At 33.4% G+C, this 19,749-nt stretch overlaps 1 protein-coding gene across 1 annotated transcript; it reads right to left on the bottom strand.

The window, feature by feature from the left end:
* Positions 1-748: 748 nt before the first annotated feature.
* Positions 749-10,653, bottom strand: LOC129224833 (uncharacterized). Its single transcript, XM_054859380.1, has 5 exons — positions 10,620-10,653; positions 8,340-8,478; positions 6,777-6,919; positions 3,015-3,108; positions 749-952 (listed from the first exon to the last, which is right to left on the bottom strand). The coding sequence occupies exons 1-5, from the start codon at positions 10,651-10,653 to the stop codon at positions 781-783; spliced, it is 582 nt and encodes a 193-aa protein (XP_054715355.1). The 3' UTR covers positions 749-780.
* Positions 10,654-19,749: the final 9,096 nt, after the last annotated feature.

Below are 19,749 nucleotides of genomic sequence, written 5' to 3' on the forward strand. Positions count from 1 at the left end.
AATCAACGGGCTACATCGAGTAACTTCGTGGGCCAGATGTGACCCACGGCCCGTAGATTGTGCACCATTGTACTATAGAATCAAAAATGATAGCTGATCAAGCAATTTATTACAATAATGCTGTTGATGTAACTCGTATGTGTTCTACAGTGGCCATGGAGGAACAAAGGATTGTATTTATTTTGAAATAAAATGAGGGCTTGGCAGCGGTTTTCTATCTGAATGAGTGGGATTCGCTCCCAAATCGCTATGTGGCGCTATACTAACAAAAAAGATTCAAATTACAACACACTTTTGGAAATTTATGAGTTGAACTGGTTTTGGTGCTACATATTTTCATACCACTCCATAAATGTTTCGCTTTGGCGGGACAAAAGTTTAACAAAAAAAGTTTTACTCTTCGTTCTGATAAAAAATGTGCTTGTTTCAATATATAATATGTATTTTATATGATTTTGTCAGTAGGTATGGATGTACTTCTTCCTTAAAACCATTATTCATAAGAGAAAATATTTCTGGTCAATATTTATCTTGAAAGACAGTTTCGTGAAGATTATGTTTCGTTTATTGCAAATATTTATTTTGTAGAAATTTAAAACAGATTTTCTTTCTTTTTTTTTTTTTCTTTTTTTGCATTAGCTAAATTTTTGTGCTTTCCATTTCTTAGTGATTTTAGAGCAAATAAAACAAAATTACACATTCAAAACTTTTTTAATTATTTTTTATTTATAAATGCTTACACATTTCTTGGAGATAATAAATTTCTTTCATAACGAAGCTTTATGAAATGATTCCTTTCTCTTTCAGATACTTGATTACACCTTCACAAAATATCGTGTTAATATCCATTTTGGGCTCATACAAGGTTCTGAAAATTTCAGCTGCCTTCTCACCGCACTCTTCAACCGAGTCTTCAATACAGACCTGGTAATTATGGACCCCTGTGGAACACCTACGTAATAATAAAAAATAAATATTGCTTCAATAATAATAATTAAAGAATTAAAGGTTTACTAAGCGAGTTTTTTAGGTTGCGAGTTCATGCGCGCAGAGTATGGGACACACCAGAAGATTTTAAGCTTTTACTCCCGTACGTATAAAAAAAAGTGGCTTTACTACATTGTTAAATAATAAGGAAACTTTTATGGTAAATATTACTGCGAAATGGAGTGTTTAGTTTAGAGTACAGAAAAAAATTACAGTTGATTGTACCGAAAAAAATAAACGATTGCAGCACCAATTGATATACCACGTGACTTACAGTGCGAAGCACATAACACTGTATTTCTCCTCACTCGGTGCGTCCTAACCTGTATGGTAGTCAGCACAGCCGCCTGCCAATAAATAGGTTCAGAGTTCTATCATGCTGAGCGCATTTTGGGTTTTTTAACTCTCGTTTATCCTACTGTAAAATTTCATGATTTTTTTAACAGTGTAGTGACACTTTTAATAATGTAAAGTAACTTTTTACCTGTTAACTTTGTTTTGAAGAATCAAAATAAATGAGCATTTGGTAATTAAGCTTTGGGCAATTTGCACATTGCATCATCAAGACATTTTTTCTGCTTGAATTATTTTCCCTTTACCAGAAACTTTTATAAAAAAAAAGTCGGTAAATTTATATTAGAAAGAAGTACAATTAAAGATTATTGGCATGCATTCTAAGGTGAATGCACCAGATAGGGCCATGTATGCCAATAACGCTAATCCCCCACTTTCTGTCAAAGATAGCAAATATTCGCTAGACCTTGATTTTATTGTCATCAGAACGTTTAATTGATGAAATCGAAGCGTTATCAATAAGCAGTTTGTGTTCAAAAGGCAAAAGTTTAGCAACAGATATCAGAAATGAGTTTTCTCAAAACTGCCTGACCTTATCGAAAAGTAAATTTCGTTTCTTCATGGCCCACTATAGTTTACTAGTTTAAACAAGTTGTTAATTGTTCTAGAAGGCCTCTTTAATGTAGTTGACGAATTCAAATAAAATGTTGCCATATACCGTCATTTTTTCCTGTGGCTGAGTAACCCTAGAGAAATAGATTGAAGCCCCATACTGCCATGATTTGCATTATTAGAAATCTGATATCCTTATTAAGAAACCGAAGGATCGAGTGTAGAAATGATTCTACGTTGGTGTGTTGCACATAAGTGCATGAACTGTGCAAGAAAGTAAGAATTTAGAAGTGCTCTGAATATGGCGGTTGATCTTTCTCATTTCTATTGAAGTAAATATTGAAATTTCAAAAATGCTTTTGAAATCATCAAATGTAGTTTATAAAGTGTTTATATTGACAATAAAGAATTTATATAGGGTTTTTTTATTATTGTTTTTATTTTGATAGTGCTTTTTGCCCTTTTTTTTGAGTTGGCTTTGTTGGGGCCAACTTTGAAAATAAAAAAATATATTCGTGTTCCTAAAAGGGCCAAATAGACTTTCTTTATCAAAACTGCTGAAAAGCATACTTGAAACTTGCATTTTCACTTCGTAGTTATTTGTATCTTCGTTTTTATGAGTCATGTGATGAATCTAAAATTTGGAGCCAATTGAATTGCAAATGGACAATATGTTAGGCCCTGAACCATAGATTGGCCTTATTTGGCACGCTTGCCTTATTAATTTTGGTTGAATTTGTTTCTGAAAGGTTTGTTTGCGCTCGCTGTTCAATCCACGGTTTTAGCATTTGTCTTAGATTTCTCACAGAAGTATTTAAAATATTCACTTTGAGAAAGTTTATTTGCGCATCGGCTTTACAGCTTCGCTCAAAATAAAGCCTAAATCGGAGCTCGCGTATACTTGCGTTTCGAAAATACGCCCCCATAATACTAATTAGTATTACGGGGCCGTTGTTTCGAAAACGAAAATCACGTGATCAAGCCTGTAATGTTACCAATTAATACAGATAAAAACACGTTTTAGGAAAGGGGTTAGGGTAAGAGAATTATCGACACAAATCGGCATTACTTAAACGTAAGCAAATTCTGAAAAATGTTTCTTTCAAAGATAACCAACTTACTTGAAATTGTTCGCAAACATATTCATGTAATCAGCACATTTACCCTTAACCGCTGAGACTTTGTTGTTCATACAAGCAGCGTGCTCCAAGTACTCTGAAAAGATAGTAATATTATAAAAAACCAGAAAACTTAAACCACTAGATGACGCTGACATTTTTGGGGCGTGACAATTTGTGACTTTTCTGTGGTAAACCGATGCAACGATCTGCTGTGCATCCACTAATCAATGTCAACGTTTTAAAGTTTGTTTATTTTTGTTTTGGACGTCACCTGTTTTGACCGCAAGAAGCGCTGAACAGAACCCTGCATTTACCAATCAATAGCAACGTAATGGAAAACAGGGGTTCCCTGTAGCGCCCTCTTTGTTGCCATGAGTTTCAGCGATTGTCACGGCGTATAAGTGTAAGCGAAGTTTAGTGGGTAAATGCTTCAACCTCTCCTCATATAAATAATAGCCGATGATCGAGTAACCCACGTGTTTCAAGTATGAAGCTCGCGCCACGGCATGATAATTGGATAATATGTTTTGGTAATGTTTAACATGCAGGGAAAGGCTTTATTGTGACAAGACTGAACTCGATCCGATGACTTAACTCTTTTATTGGTAAGACAGTCTTTTTAGGAGAATAAAGAAACGAAAAAATGGTTGAAAATGAACGTTATCTACTGGAGTTGAGGGTTCATCTACTGGAGTTAGGGTTGAAATTTCAACTTTCAAAATATCATCAAACAGGCAATTTTTTCGTTAAAATGTAGAAGAATAGAAGCAATTTCCACTCGTCATATTTTGACGGGCGACTTTCCAGTAACCTAATACAACTAAAGCCCTAAATTGTAGCTAAAGTAGCCGACATCTTGAGGCTAAACGATGCTTTCTTCTACCTCTGCCATGGTGAAGTAGCATGCTTTATTTCTTGATTATAGTGTTTCTTGAATGTGAATAAAGATGGAGTTAATAAGAAACACCAACCATGAAGCAAAACACGCTACTTCAATACAGCAGACATAAAAAAAAGCATCGTTTACCCCCAAGGTGGCGGACGTGTCGCTACTTTATTCCACGATTCAGGGCTTTAAATAAAACCGCTGTCACGGTTATAGTATATGCCTTTAGACCCCCGTTCATAAGGCGAACAATGTAAACATCATAGAACAAGAAGTTTTGACATTATTCCTTGCTCTATGTTACGTTAGCATTCATTGCTCTAATATTCACTTGTTCAAATAGTTTGTATTTTACAGGGTCTTCTCTAAAATCCGTTGCCACGCCTATAGTTTCTGGAGTTCAAGGGCTATCGTTATAAAAATTCAGGATAGGTATAGTAAAGTTACCATGGGAAGAAACTGCTTTCAGCCTTACCTGGTGGCAAACTTTGGAGTTATCGTTATTATCTCAAAAACTGCACAAGACACGGGGGAAAAAGCTAACCACAATTTCCGAACAGTAATGTCAAAACTAGAAAACGTAAAATGCATTCCAACTATAAGTCATCAGGTTTTGTGGTTGCATAGAAGAGTCTCCTTTCACGAACCCGTTACACCTTATTTGGTAAGAATGAATTATTAGCAAATGTGTGCAACCTTTCCGCCAACATTGCAGGAACTTTGAAATCGCCTACCGCATACTTTTGTCAGCGTGTCACCTGTTGTGCTATACAATGTTTAACAGCAAGTGATGTCCCACGTCCTGATGTAATTTGTACTGAAACATGCCATTTTGAGAATTAGAGATAGATGAGGCTCAATGCCAGTAAGTGCAGTATTGCTCTTAGCGATCAAACAAAGGAATATTTCAAACCTACTGTTTTTTTCACATTATTGTGTGGAAAATGTCTTTTTTTTTTCTCAGTTCGATGATACTGCTGAACAACTTTGCAATTGATTTTTTCCCGTACGTCATGCCGTTTTTGAGATAATAATGCTAAATCCGAAGTATGCTTCCAGGTAGCGTTGTAAGCATTTTTACGCTTCACTCATGGCAATTTTATTATATCCAAACCTAACTTTGCGATGATATCTCTTGCCGCTTTTTGAATCAATTACGTTTGGCATTCATGCATATCATGCAGGCAAGTAAGAAACGCGGATCTTCTCTTTGTGTAAGGATGTTGTCAAACAAACTGATTTAGAAATCCCTTACAGTGGTTAACATGATGGTCAAAATGCATGTTGCATAACAGTATTCGGTGGGAAATGTATGGGCGTAAAGCAAGCAGTAAACCGTACGAAAGCACTGGAAATCAACAACTTGCATTCGACCTCTTTTCTGACTGCAAATTACAGAAGAGACATTTGATTTCATCAATTAGAAAAGACATGGATTTATTTCAAGCACTATACTATCAAGGGATATATCTAAAAATTTTATCTTCTACCTGTAGCAGCTAGCCTAACTCAAAGCAAAATGTCTTTGACACTTAATGACATCATCATTCCTCATGAAGGGCACTATATCCTGTTTTCAACGAAGAAGCATGTTTCCCACAAGGACTTTTCAATCGGTAGAAAATGCTCCTAATATAATCTTTGAGCCAGCTGAGAGTTCCTGTCTGTATCACTATTTATAAATAAACTGCATGTCTTTTTCTTTCACTTGGTGAAACCAAATAATTCTTTTCTAGAATTCACGATTAAAAATGACAGAGTGCAAGACAGCAGCTCTTAGGGTACGTTTGAAAACAAGGAGCGATCGCACCAGTGTCTCCGCAAGCTATCGGAAATTTAAACCTTTGACGTCACCTACAAAGGTTCGGAAATGCTTGCGGTCACTCCCTGGCTGTGGATCCTGTTGTAACCGTCCTCACCCATCTCGACGTTTTCTGCGAGATCACGTGGTATTTTTTGTCCAATCCAGTCATGTTTCAAATTATGCACTCTCTTTGATTGAAGCGTCGTCTATAGCTGAACTAGAACGTACCGCGCTGTAACCGCGAGTGTTTAAAAACACGGCTGTTCTACCGGGCTCACCAGAAAAATACTGGTGACATCACAACCGCAACATGACTAACCTCGTAGTGTAACCGGTGGACTGTTTCTGAAAGCAATCTTAAAGATTCGTACCTTTATTTTCAGCACCGTTCAACAGCCTATTGTTTTCCTCGTACGTTATGTGACGAAAATTACTTGTTTAGATGCATTCTGCAATTCAACTTATACATTTAATCATAATCAATCTTAATGTTTGTGCTTTGTGTATTGGCAAAGGGGTTTACATTTTCATTCAGCAGAGAGTCGAACTACTCTCGACCGTGTTTGTATCCATGTAGTCAACAAATCGTCGCTAAAAAGACGAATGGACGTATCTCACTTTTAAGCATTTTGCAGAAAACCGATTTAAAGATTTCCAGTTTACAGTATCGCTTGAGAACTGCCACCACTTTGAGAATCTGTGACTTTTTTACTGTTTATTTTAGAGATACGCCCATTGGTAACATTATAAAATCGACTTTGGACATTTCTGTGGTGGCCATAACTCATTTTTCGATTTCTTTGAATTACGCTCATTCGTCTTCTTAGCGACAAAATTTTCTTTTTTCTTCTCACAAGTCTTGGTTGTTCTTTAGTACTGTTGATTAATAAATAAGTCCTTAAACCTACAGTCATAAAACTTTCAACACTTTTAAAGTTTTGCTTAAGAGTACAGAGCTGACCTGTATATAGCTTAGCGTGTAAGTTAATAAATGCGTGTGTGTGAGTGTGAGCGAAGCATAAATTGATTCGCATATTTTGAAGAGAAAAAAACAATGTTCTGATGTTACTACCTGCTCTAAATGAGAGAGATGTGTCACATAACTTTTCCAAAGCTGCTTTTTGATCCTTCAAACCTTCAAGATAGTTTGATATTTCAGAATTTGGACATCGCTCAATAAAATCAATTGCACAATCCAGCTGTGGAAGAGCTTTTCTGAAAGAAAGTTCATTATTCTAAGAAGGAACATTAAAAGGCTTTTTCTTAGCTTATTTTCTCTGTCATAATGTCTGCGTTTTATTTGTAACTGTTGCACAACAAAACAACAAAAAATAATAATAAATGGATAGATAACATTCTTCCTATTTTCAGTAAGTTACCAACCCTATAGCATTGTTAAGGCAGAAATACAAAAAATACAACGCCAGCTCAGTCAGTCCAGCCGAGGATTGCAGTTTCGTGCTGATTAGCACTCAACAACCTGGTTAGGAAGTGACAAGCTGGAGGTGTATTTCTTGTATTATTCTTCCCAATTTAATTGTTGGCAAAAACGATGAAAAATAATCTATTTTATAAAACAAAAAATATATCTATATACCTGTATACATGTATCTGTGTATGTTCCTTATACAAATCCACAGTTTACATCGGATCTTGACCAAATTTGGCATGAAGGTATTTGGGAACAAGAGAAAGAACGTAGGGGGGGGGAGGGTTTCGTGCTCCAAATAAATACTGAACCGTTCGAATTTGAATTTTAGAACCCTCTAGATCTTTCTACCCGAAAAAATTATTCAACTGCTTTGGTTGCAGTCTCATTTGAAAGCCCGAGAAAAATGCTACGGAAGTAGATTTACGTATTTTTAAGTAATTATTAAGTATTTTTAAGTAAAGGAACGTCAATATTAAATTGGAAATTTATCATCTGCTGTGAGCTCAGTTTTAATTAGCGTGAATAAAACAAATCATTTAAAAAAAAATATGTTGCCATTTTCTCTCGACTATGAACAAATAATATTCTTGCTTTTGTTTAGTGGATTTTCCTCTAATCGGAGGATTTAAAGATTTTCCTGTTTGGTAATTTTTCTGAGATTTGTCGAGAAATTTTGGATTTTTTTTTTTTTTTGTTTAAACCTGATTGTTGAACACGCATCACTTGACGTAGCTTCTATATTTGAGGAAGACCATGCAAAGCCGGGCGGCGCAGCTAGTAGTAATTATAAAACTAGTTTTGTTTACAAAGTTAACTAATTAATTTCAATCTTGAACATGAAAGCGAGCATATATTTGTACTTTGGGCAGTTGAAACTTTTTAAATAATGCAGGTTCCTGAGCTTTCTTTGATTCAAATAAAATCATCAGTTTAAAAGCGTTTGTAAGAGTGTTTCTTTTTTTTTTTTTTTTTTAATTCTTTTTTCTATTTACTATACTTGTTCAAAGCTGCATAAATTAAGCGCATAACTGAATTTTCGTCTGACTTTTCTTTCTAAAAGATTTAAGATTACATTTGGAGGATTTAGCGCGTCGCATGCTAGCTACAGAACACAAATTGAGAGCTTTTCATATTGTAAATTCGACACAAAAATGTTTATAGTTCAATTCAACTCTACTTCTAAATTAGTTAAAATTAACTTACAAGCAAAATTTCGTTAAGTGTTCATCATCTTCCGGGTAGGTTTCTCCAAGAACCATAAACTTAAAGTCTTCGTTGTCACTTAAGCATTTGTTGACTTCTTCAATAGTACAGGTTGGAGAAGCAAGTACACATCCAAGAACTAGAAATACACAACAAAAAATGTACCCTGCTATTGCAAACTACAAAAACAAATGTAAAACCGCAATTCATTTAAACCTGTTTCATTTCCTATTTTATCTACCTCGGGTTTTTTCATTGTCTGTCACACCTATATGGTTTTGAGAGATTATCTAGAAGCTATTACAAAATCACAAATAACGATTCTAATTTTACAAAAATTTTGTCTCAAGACACTTGCAAATAGAGCACTTGTTGCTCGTATTACTTCGTACTCGTAATTTCAATGCATCTGGTGTACTAGATTTGAAAAACAGATCTTAAAATTGCAAAAAAGAGCAAAAGAGTATGTTTATTAATTGTACGAAAAGTATATAAAACATTCAGTATAAACTCCTGATCAATCCAAGAATTTTCCAAAGTATTTTTATTCCATACCTTCATACTTTTTGGCTATCAATCTACAAAACGATTTAGAGTGCATATAATGAAATTAAGTTAAAAACGAGTGTCAAAAAAGCTATTTTTTTTTAATATAACAGCTCAATCCGTGAATGCTTTTTGTCTCTCCTTAAAATCTTGAAAAGTGGTTTGATCTGGTTTTGATGCTAAATACCTCTATTTTTTTCACTAAGGTAAAATTTGGTGTATGAGTTAGCATGCATAAAATAAATGGATGTGTCAGATATACAGGTCGTTATAAAAACAAAGATCCATTAAAATCCTTAAAGTCATCTTGCCAGTGGCACCAAGACTCGGATGGATGTGAGGTTGCTATAGGCGGTAGTTTTTGATCTTTTGGTGAGGAAAATCTGAGGCAATAATCTCAAGTCATGCGGCTCAACTAATAGGATTGTAAGACATGTTTTATGTGAACCTAATGAAAGGAGCTCAATTTCTTTCAGTACTTTAATTCTAACTTTATCACAGGTCTTGAGATCGTAGCTTAAAAAATGAAGACTTCGTTTTCTTACTTGTTATCTACTCTCAATTGATGTATTACGGTAGGAAATTTTCACTACAAAAAGAAAAGCTGAATTTCTTATTATACTGCGGTAACGGGTTAAATATTTATTTCAGTTCTCGCTCTACAATAGGCTAAAGTACATATTAGTCATTTGGGAAATATAACCATCCTATGTTCAAATTAATTAATTAATTTTAAAAATGATCACTATCGGGTCAAATTGTGACGCTAACCATGCTCGAATCATTGTAATCACACACACAAAATTCATCAAAATCGGTCCTGCCGTTTAGGAGAAGTTCGGTGACAAACACACGCACAGAAGATATTTATGTACAGTGAAACCTATGTATAACAATGCTGTCTACAACAATAAACCTGTCGATAACGATATTTTCCCAGCAAAATCTCAGCATAAATAATCAAACTGTCTACAACGATAACTTGTCTATAACCTTACTTTTTTAGATCCCAACAGTGGTAGCTATTCGGGGGCTCAAGGAGGGGGGGGGGGCAACTGCCCCGCACTTTTTTCATCATCAAAGATTGCCTCAACGTTAAGATTTTAATTTCAAAACATTCTGGGTGAAATTACCCGAGCGTCACCAAATATTGTTTAAAATTTCAGTTTTAAAACTTCAATTTTGAAAATTTTCCGGGAGAAAATCTCTGAGCCTATACTCACTCTTTCCTTTCAGTTCAAAGATGACCTAAATTTGCATTGTAAAGACTCCAGTTTCAGAGGGAAAATGCAAGAGAATAATCCTCCCAGATAGCGTAAAAGTGCGTTTTTAAGATTCCAATTTATAAAAATAGGATCTTTTTCTGAAGTCCCCAAAGGAAGTTCAAAACTGAGTTCTTAGGATTTCATACTACAATTCCAAAAGAGTTACGCGAGAGAACATCAGAACCCCCTCCCTCCCCCCCCCCCCCCCAGTCACTAAAGATAGCCTCAAATAGTCTTAAACTTCCTAAAAAAAAAATTTGCCCCCTCCCCCTGCACTTGCCGCCTCTAGGTCCAAACAGTATTGTTGTAGACAGGTTTCACTGTATTAAGATACGTCACTGAAATATTTTTACTTAAATCACATGAAAATGCATAAAAACACTTTGTGCTTCTATATGCTATCAGAAGACTTTTACAGAATATCCGAAAATTTCACTGACATCGTTTTAGGTTAAAAATAAATTCTTACCGGACAGCAAAAGAATGAACATAATTCTCGCCATGATGAAAGAACTTATTACGTGAGCAGAAATAAGTTGCATAATTTTCCATATATAAAGAAAATGTTGAATACTTATCGCAAAACTTTTTGCACATGTTTTTTATCATTTAAATAAAATTTAGATAATAAGGACTTTTTTTAAAAGGAAAATCAGAGAACATTTGTTATACTCTCACTTTAATCCAATTTTGCGGCAACAATTGAAATAAAAAGATTAGATATTATGAAACAATCGGAAACTTTTTCCAGCGTAAGTTAGCAAGAAAAAATTATGCTCCAACTCTCTTATCGCTTCAATTTTGTTGCTTAGATACGAAATTACTTTTTAAAAAATGTTTCGAAACTCGTTCAAAATCTGAAGACCGAATGTAGGTCCCTGTTTCTAGAGCAATTATCAACAGAAAATAGGGTAATGGCACCAATAACAGACATGTTAAGACATCGCTCTCCGGTTAACTCAGTTTTCTGAGCCTCATAATGTATTTTGACTCTTAAAACTATTTTTCTCTCATGCAACTACATCTCATCTAACGCTTGGCTGCTTCTGAATCCTCTAAACTAGATAATTCTATTTTTGTTTGCTCAATTTCGAAAAAAAGACTTACCCTCAGTAACAGACACCGGCAATTCTAATGATACCCAGTAACCAGGGTTGGCCGGATTGGACCCAATTGGGTTGGACCCAATGGGTTTTTTTTTTTTTCTTTGAAAAAACCCGTTTAAGAAAAACATTATTTAGCCCACTTTTAGGTTTTTTTAAATTTTCTGAGAAGTTTTTTAAAAAAGTAATTAATTTAAATACTTTCACAATTTAAACTTCTTTTTTGTTCTGAACCACAGACAATGGACATAAAAAATAAATTTTGAACTTTAATAGTATTTTTTAACTCTTAACGGCATTAACAAAATACTTCAAAGATTTAAAAAATATATATTTAACTTTTTTCTTTAACTGGTCAATAAATAACTCAAATTATCTTGACTAAGTCCTGGCACTTCTGATTTTCTCAATATTTGTAGATTGTACATAGGAAACTACTTGAACAAAAAAGCTTTCATGTAAATTATTTTCGGAAACCCAACACATCACAAATCTCGAATAAATAAGGTATATTTTTTACAAATTAACAGGTTTTACAAACAGTCGGACAGGAAACAGAATAGGATGTACAGTATTTTCATTATCTTACGAAAAAGTTTAATATTTCTTACTCTGTACACAGAAATAGAAAAACAGGCAACATAAAATTCAAAGAAATGTCTTGATTAAGCTGGAATTCAGTAAATAGGGATTTTTAAACTACTTGAGCTTCTACAGTAGTTTTGCATAACAATGAAATACAATAAAGTAAAACGCAAAAAAAAAATAATAATAATAATAATAATAATAATAATAAATAAAATAAAATAAAAAAATGTAGTAATTAAAAACGAACAATAGATTTTATCACTCAAGAAGTAACTTTGCCTTAACTGTTGGTAATGATGGAAACTAAAAAATCTGAAACTTCACCATTCTTGGGTTGTGTCGTCTTTTACACTTTTCTTCAGAAAACGCTGAATTTTAGCTAGTTTTCCACCTTTTTTCACCCTAAGACAACTTTTTTCACTTTGTCCATATACTTACGCTACAATATGCTACAAGTACCCCACATTTTCCTTTAAAAAAAGACAAAAAAAACCACATTTCGTTTTTAAAACCCAGCTTTAGTTGAGTTTTTTGGGGTTTTATTTAAAAAAACCTGGGTCCATGGGCTTTTTAAAAAAAACCCGGGTTTTTGCCAACCCTGCCAGTAACAAATATGATAAGGAAAGGATGAGTAGTGGACAGAATTCCCCTTTTCTCTTTGAAAAGTACAAATGTTCTTTATTTTTAAATTTAAAACCTCATTAAATTTAAACGGACATGAAACATCGGCAGACCTTGTAATGGCTATTCATGACTTTCCACGAATTCCGTGTAAATACCAACCAGCTCATAAAATTCACTTTCATAACAACACTAGATGGTTGCACCATATTCATGGGTCGCAACAACATCCGTTTTTCCCGCCTAAAAGTCTTACTACTTAAATCCAAACTTACGACTGTATGTTACTGGTGCCGTCACCCTACGTAAAAAGTTTCCAATTGAAATATTGGAAACTGCTTTTCTAGTTAGTTCCTTGCCTTGGTACTTCTAATTTGCTTCTCAAGTTAGAATCTACGTGACTATATTTAGGCACAACAAACATTCTGCGCGCGTGAATCATACGAGGGGGGACCCAAAAGTAACCGGATTTTTGTTCTAAAATATTTATATATTAGTTTGTTCATAAATTTTCTTTTGTCTCCTTCAAAGTGTTCACCCTTAGATGAAATACACTTGTTATTTATTTTTTTCCACTGTTAGAAGCTCCCCTGGAACTCTTTAGATTTGACCGTGTTTTCAGTGCCCGTTGCGAAGCAGTTTTTACAGTCTCTACATCATCAAAACGCTTCGATTTCAAAATTTTTTTTCATCCTCGGGAACAGAAAAAGATCACAGGGGCCTAAGTCTGGTGAATACGGGAGTCGAGGAACGACTGGCCACCCCTGAGAGGCCAAGTAGCGGTTAATGGTGCAGGCTCAAGTATGCGGGAGCATTACCATGATGAAGGAACCATTCTTCTGATCGCCCGTGCAAGCACCAACTCACTCTTGTTTCTTCTAAAGTTTCGTCAATCGTAAAATGATGACTCTCGGTGATTTTTTGGCGGGTTTTTTCAACGTTTTCATCATTTCGAGACGTTGAACGGCGTTCAGAACGAGCATGATCTTCAACACTCATGCTACCACGTTTAAAGCGCCCAAACCACTCGAAAACTTCTGTACGGCTCGTAGCATTGTCCTTGAAATCTTGTTGAAGCATTTGGTAAGCTATTCCGTTGCCGACTATTCAAGCAGGAAGCAAAATTTTTAGCTTACAGTTTGTTCTTCCAAATTTGCTATAATAAATTCGCAGTCGCAAAGCAACAACACCTGAGAAAACCAACCCTACAATCAGATGTTATCAACTACACTGATGCCACTTGCACAGCTGGTTTGTGAAGGTCTCTACTTGAGCCATCTAGCTGGAGAACACTCTACTACATCTAGGACTGGCATCGCACCATTGGTCCGGTTTCTTTTGGGTCCCTCGTCGTTTGTTATGCATAAAAATTCAAGTGCACCTTTTGCTTTTAATGTGATCTAAAGTAATTTAATGTTGTACTTTTGTTCTTTGTATACGTTCCATTCGATATTTATGCTATTGTAGATCTCAAATCCTACCAAATACATTTATTTCTTTACATTTCAAACTGCCGTTCTCTACTCCCTATGTTTTCTATACTTGTAAAAGTGGGTGAAAAGGACTAAAAAAATTAAGTATTTAACAATACATAATTTTTTAGTCCTTTTGCCTCTAACACAAGTAAGGGAATGTGGACAGTGTGAAATAGCGAAGCATAGTGAAAAGATGAATTACTTACTCTACGTTTAGCGCCACCTATCTGGTAATATTTTAAGAATGTAGTTGCACATTTAGTCTATTCCAGTCAGGAAAAAACACCACCGAATATTAAAGCATATGATAATACAGGTAATTTTCAAAAATAGATACTCTTACTGTAATAATTGTTGAAAGTCATTTTTTTATTATTATTATTATAAAATAATAAATTCTTGTTATTAACGTTTGATGTATTATTTGAGACCTTCTAATATGTAGTGCAATATTTATTTAGTTAATATTAAGCTTATTCGTGTTTTAAATATTTTGCTCAAATAGTCGAGTACATGCGGGGCAAAGTAAATGGGGCAGAGTGAAATAGCTTATTTCGTTTACTCACTCAATCATTTACTAAAACACTTACGTATTCATGTGTATATTAACTCATTTACATTCCTTCCTTTATTAATTCACTTATTTATTCATTCATTCTCTTATTTTCTTCTTCGTTTACTTTTTTACTCATTCATTTATTTTTCTATATACATTAATTAATTAATTATTTTAGTTATTCGTTTATTGTTCCATTTTCTTTTTATTTATTCATTCCAAATTTTATTTACTGATTCATTTGATCCAAATATTTTTTACCATCAATTATAAAATATTTCATTAGCAAAATATTTCACTTTTCACTTTGCCCCATAAAAAAAAGTGAAAAATTTCCACTATTTTTTGAAGACTCAAAGCTACTACCAAAGGTAAAAAATAATGTTTCAATGAAAATTTTATTATAAAATACAATATTCTTTCTTTTTGTGCTATAATTTTCAAAACAAACTTCCGATATATGCTCAGTCATTTTAGCCATTTCACTTTTCCCCACATTCCCCTACATAAGTACACACTCTTTTTTTTTTTTTTTTTTTTGAGTAATTAATGCGTATCGATTATATAATAGGTGAATTCCAGGAAAGAAGCGATATGACACTTGAATTTTAAAACTTAATATTCTGCCACTTGTAATATGCCATTCTCTTCAGAAATCAATGAACTTGAATTTTAACCTGCTTTTCCCAAATAGCTTGATAACTTCCAGAAAATCAAGGGCAAAAATCAAGATTTCTCTTTGTATTTTGACAGAGCAAAAAATCTCTTTTTTGTTACGCACTGGTTTATTGAAATTATAATTTCAATAAACTTGTTATTAGCATATAATATTCAGGTTAACTTTTATCTTTTGAATGTCTAGTTAAACTTTTTGGTAAGTAATTTTAAATTTCTTTGTTTTCAACCATGAAATAGGTCCATTTCTAAGGTGGCAATTTAATGTCCTTCCGTTACCAAAATTCTACATGTCAGTTCACCAAGAACCTATTGGGTATAGAAACTAATGTTTTTTATGCGAAGCAGAATTATGCTCCTGATCAAGGAGGCATATTTATATTTTTAGTGGTTATTTAATTTATATGGTTTTGAATGGTAACGGAAAGACAAAAAAAATACGGTAACGGAAAAACATTTAACTATAAGCTGATAAAGGGGTGAAATTTTAGAATGCTAGTATTAAAAAAAACTATTGTTTAAAGTTAGTAATTATATTTAAAACATATAAGAGTAATATTTGTGCTTTATTATTATGTGTGCTTTTATTTAAAAATCATACTTTTATTTATTTTTTCTTAAAAAATGCTCCGTGATTTTATTTATGCTTTTGTATGTGATGAAAACCATGAAAACTACACTTAAAAATTCCTAAGCATGTGAAAATCATTTTGACATGTTTGAGAAATGACAAGCCAGTTCAAGCAGAAACATTTGCTTATAAACTTGAAATTTATATTGAACAATACAATATTGAAACTGCTTTCAGATTTGTTGCCACAAGTCACAGGAAACGACTGTTGAGAGCATTGATTTAACCGTTAAACGCACTGCGAAGAGATCAGTAAATTCATAGATCATCTTTCAAAAACATGGAGAAATAAAGGTCCAAAGAGATCCATTCTCATCCTTACACACAAAATATGCGCTATTTTATTCCTGTAACAAGTGTTATATGTTATTGAATATATGTAAGTACTTCAACAAATCGAACGAGATTTTACTTCAAAGTCAACATACTCTCAGTTATAAATAATATTAAAAATGAAGATAGTGTTGAATCAAAAACATAAAATCATAATAATATGCCAAAGGATTCATCAACGTTTGGACAAGTTTTTTGTTAGTTGGGTGGAAGGGAAAGAAATTAACAAGAACAATGTTGGACAGGTACTTCACATAGAAAATGAAGAAATTGAAACAACTTGTTTGAGAATGCATAATAATGTGGGAATGATCTTCGCGTTCACTGAGAAAGAAGGTAAATGGTCTATGGATTATGATAAAATTACTGAGTATTAAAAGAATTCAGAATTATAACAGATGGCCCAGGCATTAGATATCATTGTATTAGCTGAACAAATGTTTGTAAGTTGAAATTTTCCACCTTTAATTGTTTTGGACTTCTCGTCCTTCCGTTACCCTTAACAAATACATAATTTATATGCTAAAAATAAACATTTTTAAAAACTAGAGTTGGAATTGTAACTACTGAACACTCCAGTATGAGCTCTAATTTTTATAGAATTTTATCTTTTATAGTTTGACTGAACTTTTGAGGAGAACATGGTAGCATGAAAATCATGTCGCAAAAATGTTCTTTCGATACCGTTTTTTAAATTTGATTTAAAAAAGAAGTTACTAACAAAAAATTCTCGGCTTTGGCTTTTTTTTAGCAACTTACTATGACGTGTATAAAGGTCTATGCATCAGTTTTTAAAAAAATATGCATTTTGATATGCTTACAAACAGAAACCGTTACCGCTGGAATTCACTAATAAGCAAAAAAGAAAGTAGTGCGGGATCAAATATTTCATCGAACTTTTCGGTCAAATATAAATTTAAGATTGGCATGATTAAGCTGGGCGTATGACAATACGATCTGAAGATATCTATACGTTTTTAAAAGTAGATGAGATAATTAATTAGATTATTGCGAATATTTTTCATTCTTTATCGTCCAAAAACGAGGCTACAAGTAATTCACACATACCTTACTCGTTCATGATCTGAGCATTTAGTAGTTACACGAGAAACATGTTCCAAAATGTCTGGAAAGACATTTTTTTTTAACCAGGCAAAAGATTTACCTGGTCGTTTAAACAAACAAAACATTTTTTCAAGCAATTAACACATTTATGAAACAAACTCAATTCTCTTTCTAAAATTTTAAGCGTTATATAGCACTAGCTGTACCCGACGCGCGTTGCTACGCCAACAAAAAAATACATCATTATACTGATTTTCATGACAATCGGTTGAACGGGGCAGAAGTTGCTACTCTGCAGTGCCACCTGGTGGCGAGTGGCTTCAATGAGCATATTATGCACCTTCTCCGTGGAAAAATACATATATATAGCAATTTTCATAATTATCGGTCCAGGTACCAAGTGAAGCCGTGACTATACTCAAATTTTGTACTCACGCAGTTTGCAAGATCAATCGATAGCTAAAAATATCAAATATAAAAAGTTTTAAATCCCATAATAAGTTTGAAAAGCCATAAAACAATAAAAAAAGAATTTATTTGTTCAAACTCAAGAAAAATGGCAACAACTAACTTCTTATCAATGAGATCTTTCACGCGAATTAATTTCTGCTGCCGATAATTTTATTCGTATTTATCCAATGGATTGTGACTTAAATTAGAATAAAAAAGGAACTATCGATCGGATTTTTTTCGAACTGGTCTATAAACATTCCCAGTACCAAAAATAACAAACGGTGAAAGTTTCAGCCAAATCTGCCGGGTAGTTTTTGAGTTCATGGATGACATACAGACAAACATTCATTTTTATATATATAGATTATATTTTTATCATTAATGGCTTTGTTTTAAAAATGTTAAGAACCAAAAAGATTTTTTGTAAAGCGTACAATGTAGAGACAATTTCCTCCCAAATTATCATTTCATGTCTAAATCAGAAAAAAGTTAGTATTAAAAATTTTGAAAAGGCTCTTAATTTCAAGCTTTCGTGTTTTCTGGTCCCCCCGCACTTACATAAACAGAATTTTTCAAAAAAAATTAATTAATGAATTAATTCTTTTGTCCTAAATATTTTCATTAACCGACAACTTTCTCACGTTCAGTTTAGTTCAGAACAACAGAAACTTTGGGAGTGGTGGGGGGAGGGGGAGGGGCGACAGAAGTCTTTAACCCGTGGTACGCGTCGCAGACCTGCCCAAAGGAGACATTAACCCTTTGCCCCGCAAGAAAATCGCCAGCAGCTATCCGAAAAAAAAGGAGACATTATCTTAGTGCCCCTCCTCGCAAAGAAATCGCCGGCAGCTCGTAAACAAACATTTATTTTCAACGAAAGATTGATGAGAGTCATCAATGATGAAAATGTTGAAGACAGGAAATTTGTACGAATGTTTTTGCAGGAAGGTCATACAAAGAGGAAAGCGACACTTGTGAGGTCAGCCGCCCTTGTAATATAGCGCCGTCTTTTTAGAAGGTGCCTAAGGCTCCTAGAGTCGTGGATTGTGCAGAAATCACACGTTCACTTTATCACTGCCATTGGTATGGGTTGGTTGCACGAAAGTTTTCCTCCAAAGTTAAAGGGAAAAATTAGGAGCAAAACCACAAACACATAAGAAAAAATTAGCCAACCCCCACTAAGTAAGTTGTATTGCAGTTTTTTTTTTTTTTTTTTTTTTTTTTTTTTTTTTTTTTAACAGTAGAAGCAATTTTATGCATTGTTTTCTTATTTATTTAAAATTTTGTACAGACAAAATAGCATCGAATATCATTTCATTTTTTAACCAATCAATTCGATTTATTTCACTTATAATTTTCATTCGCAACAATGATGAATTACTTATATCATTGTGTCCCGATAGCTCGCAACTTTTAGCATTCATATAACACTCTAAACCTAGTTATTTTACTAACAATATGGAAATATAAAAATTTTAAATTTTTACATTTGGCGGTAGTCATCCGATTTTGATCCTTTAGGAGGTAATCTTTGCCCTATTTGTGATAATACGGCAGCACCAAAATTAGATATAGTGTAAAAAGATAATCATTTTTCGGTGACAAATATAAAAGGTTTATAGGTAGTTTGAAGCCTCAATTAGCAAACATTTTGCTCTAAGTCAACAGATGTTATAATCTAAAGGTTTAAAAGAAGACAAATCTCTTGTAAAAACTCTAAGAAAAGTTGTAAATGCCTTTCTACAACATGGTTGTAGATTGCCTTTCTACAACCATGGAAATAATGTCTGGAAATTCGTTCTGAATATTAGTTCATTTTCATCACAAGGTAATAGAGATTTTTTTTTCTTTCACTCTTTCTGAGCAAAAATGTACTTAAAAGAACTAGAATTTTTACGAATGTTTTATCTCTTGCGTTTTTATATATGATTTATAAAAAAAAGAAAAAATATGTATCTGGAGGTAGTAAAAAAAAGATGAATAAATAAAGGTTAATACTAATGCAACAAAATTGATTTCAGTGATATCAAAGTTTAAAAAAACAAAGAAATTGAATTAAAAAAAAATGGATGTGTTTGGTTTTCTTAGTTTTAAGTTTGAAA

This window comes from Uloborus diversus, chromosome 6 (genome assembly GCF_026930045.1).
Source record: "Uloborus diversus isolate 005 chromosome 6, Udiv.v.3.1, whole genome shotgun sequence".
NCBI lineage: Eukaryota > Metazoa > Arthropoda > Arachnida > Araneae > Uloboridae > Uloborus > Uloborus diversus.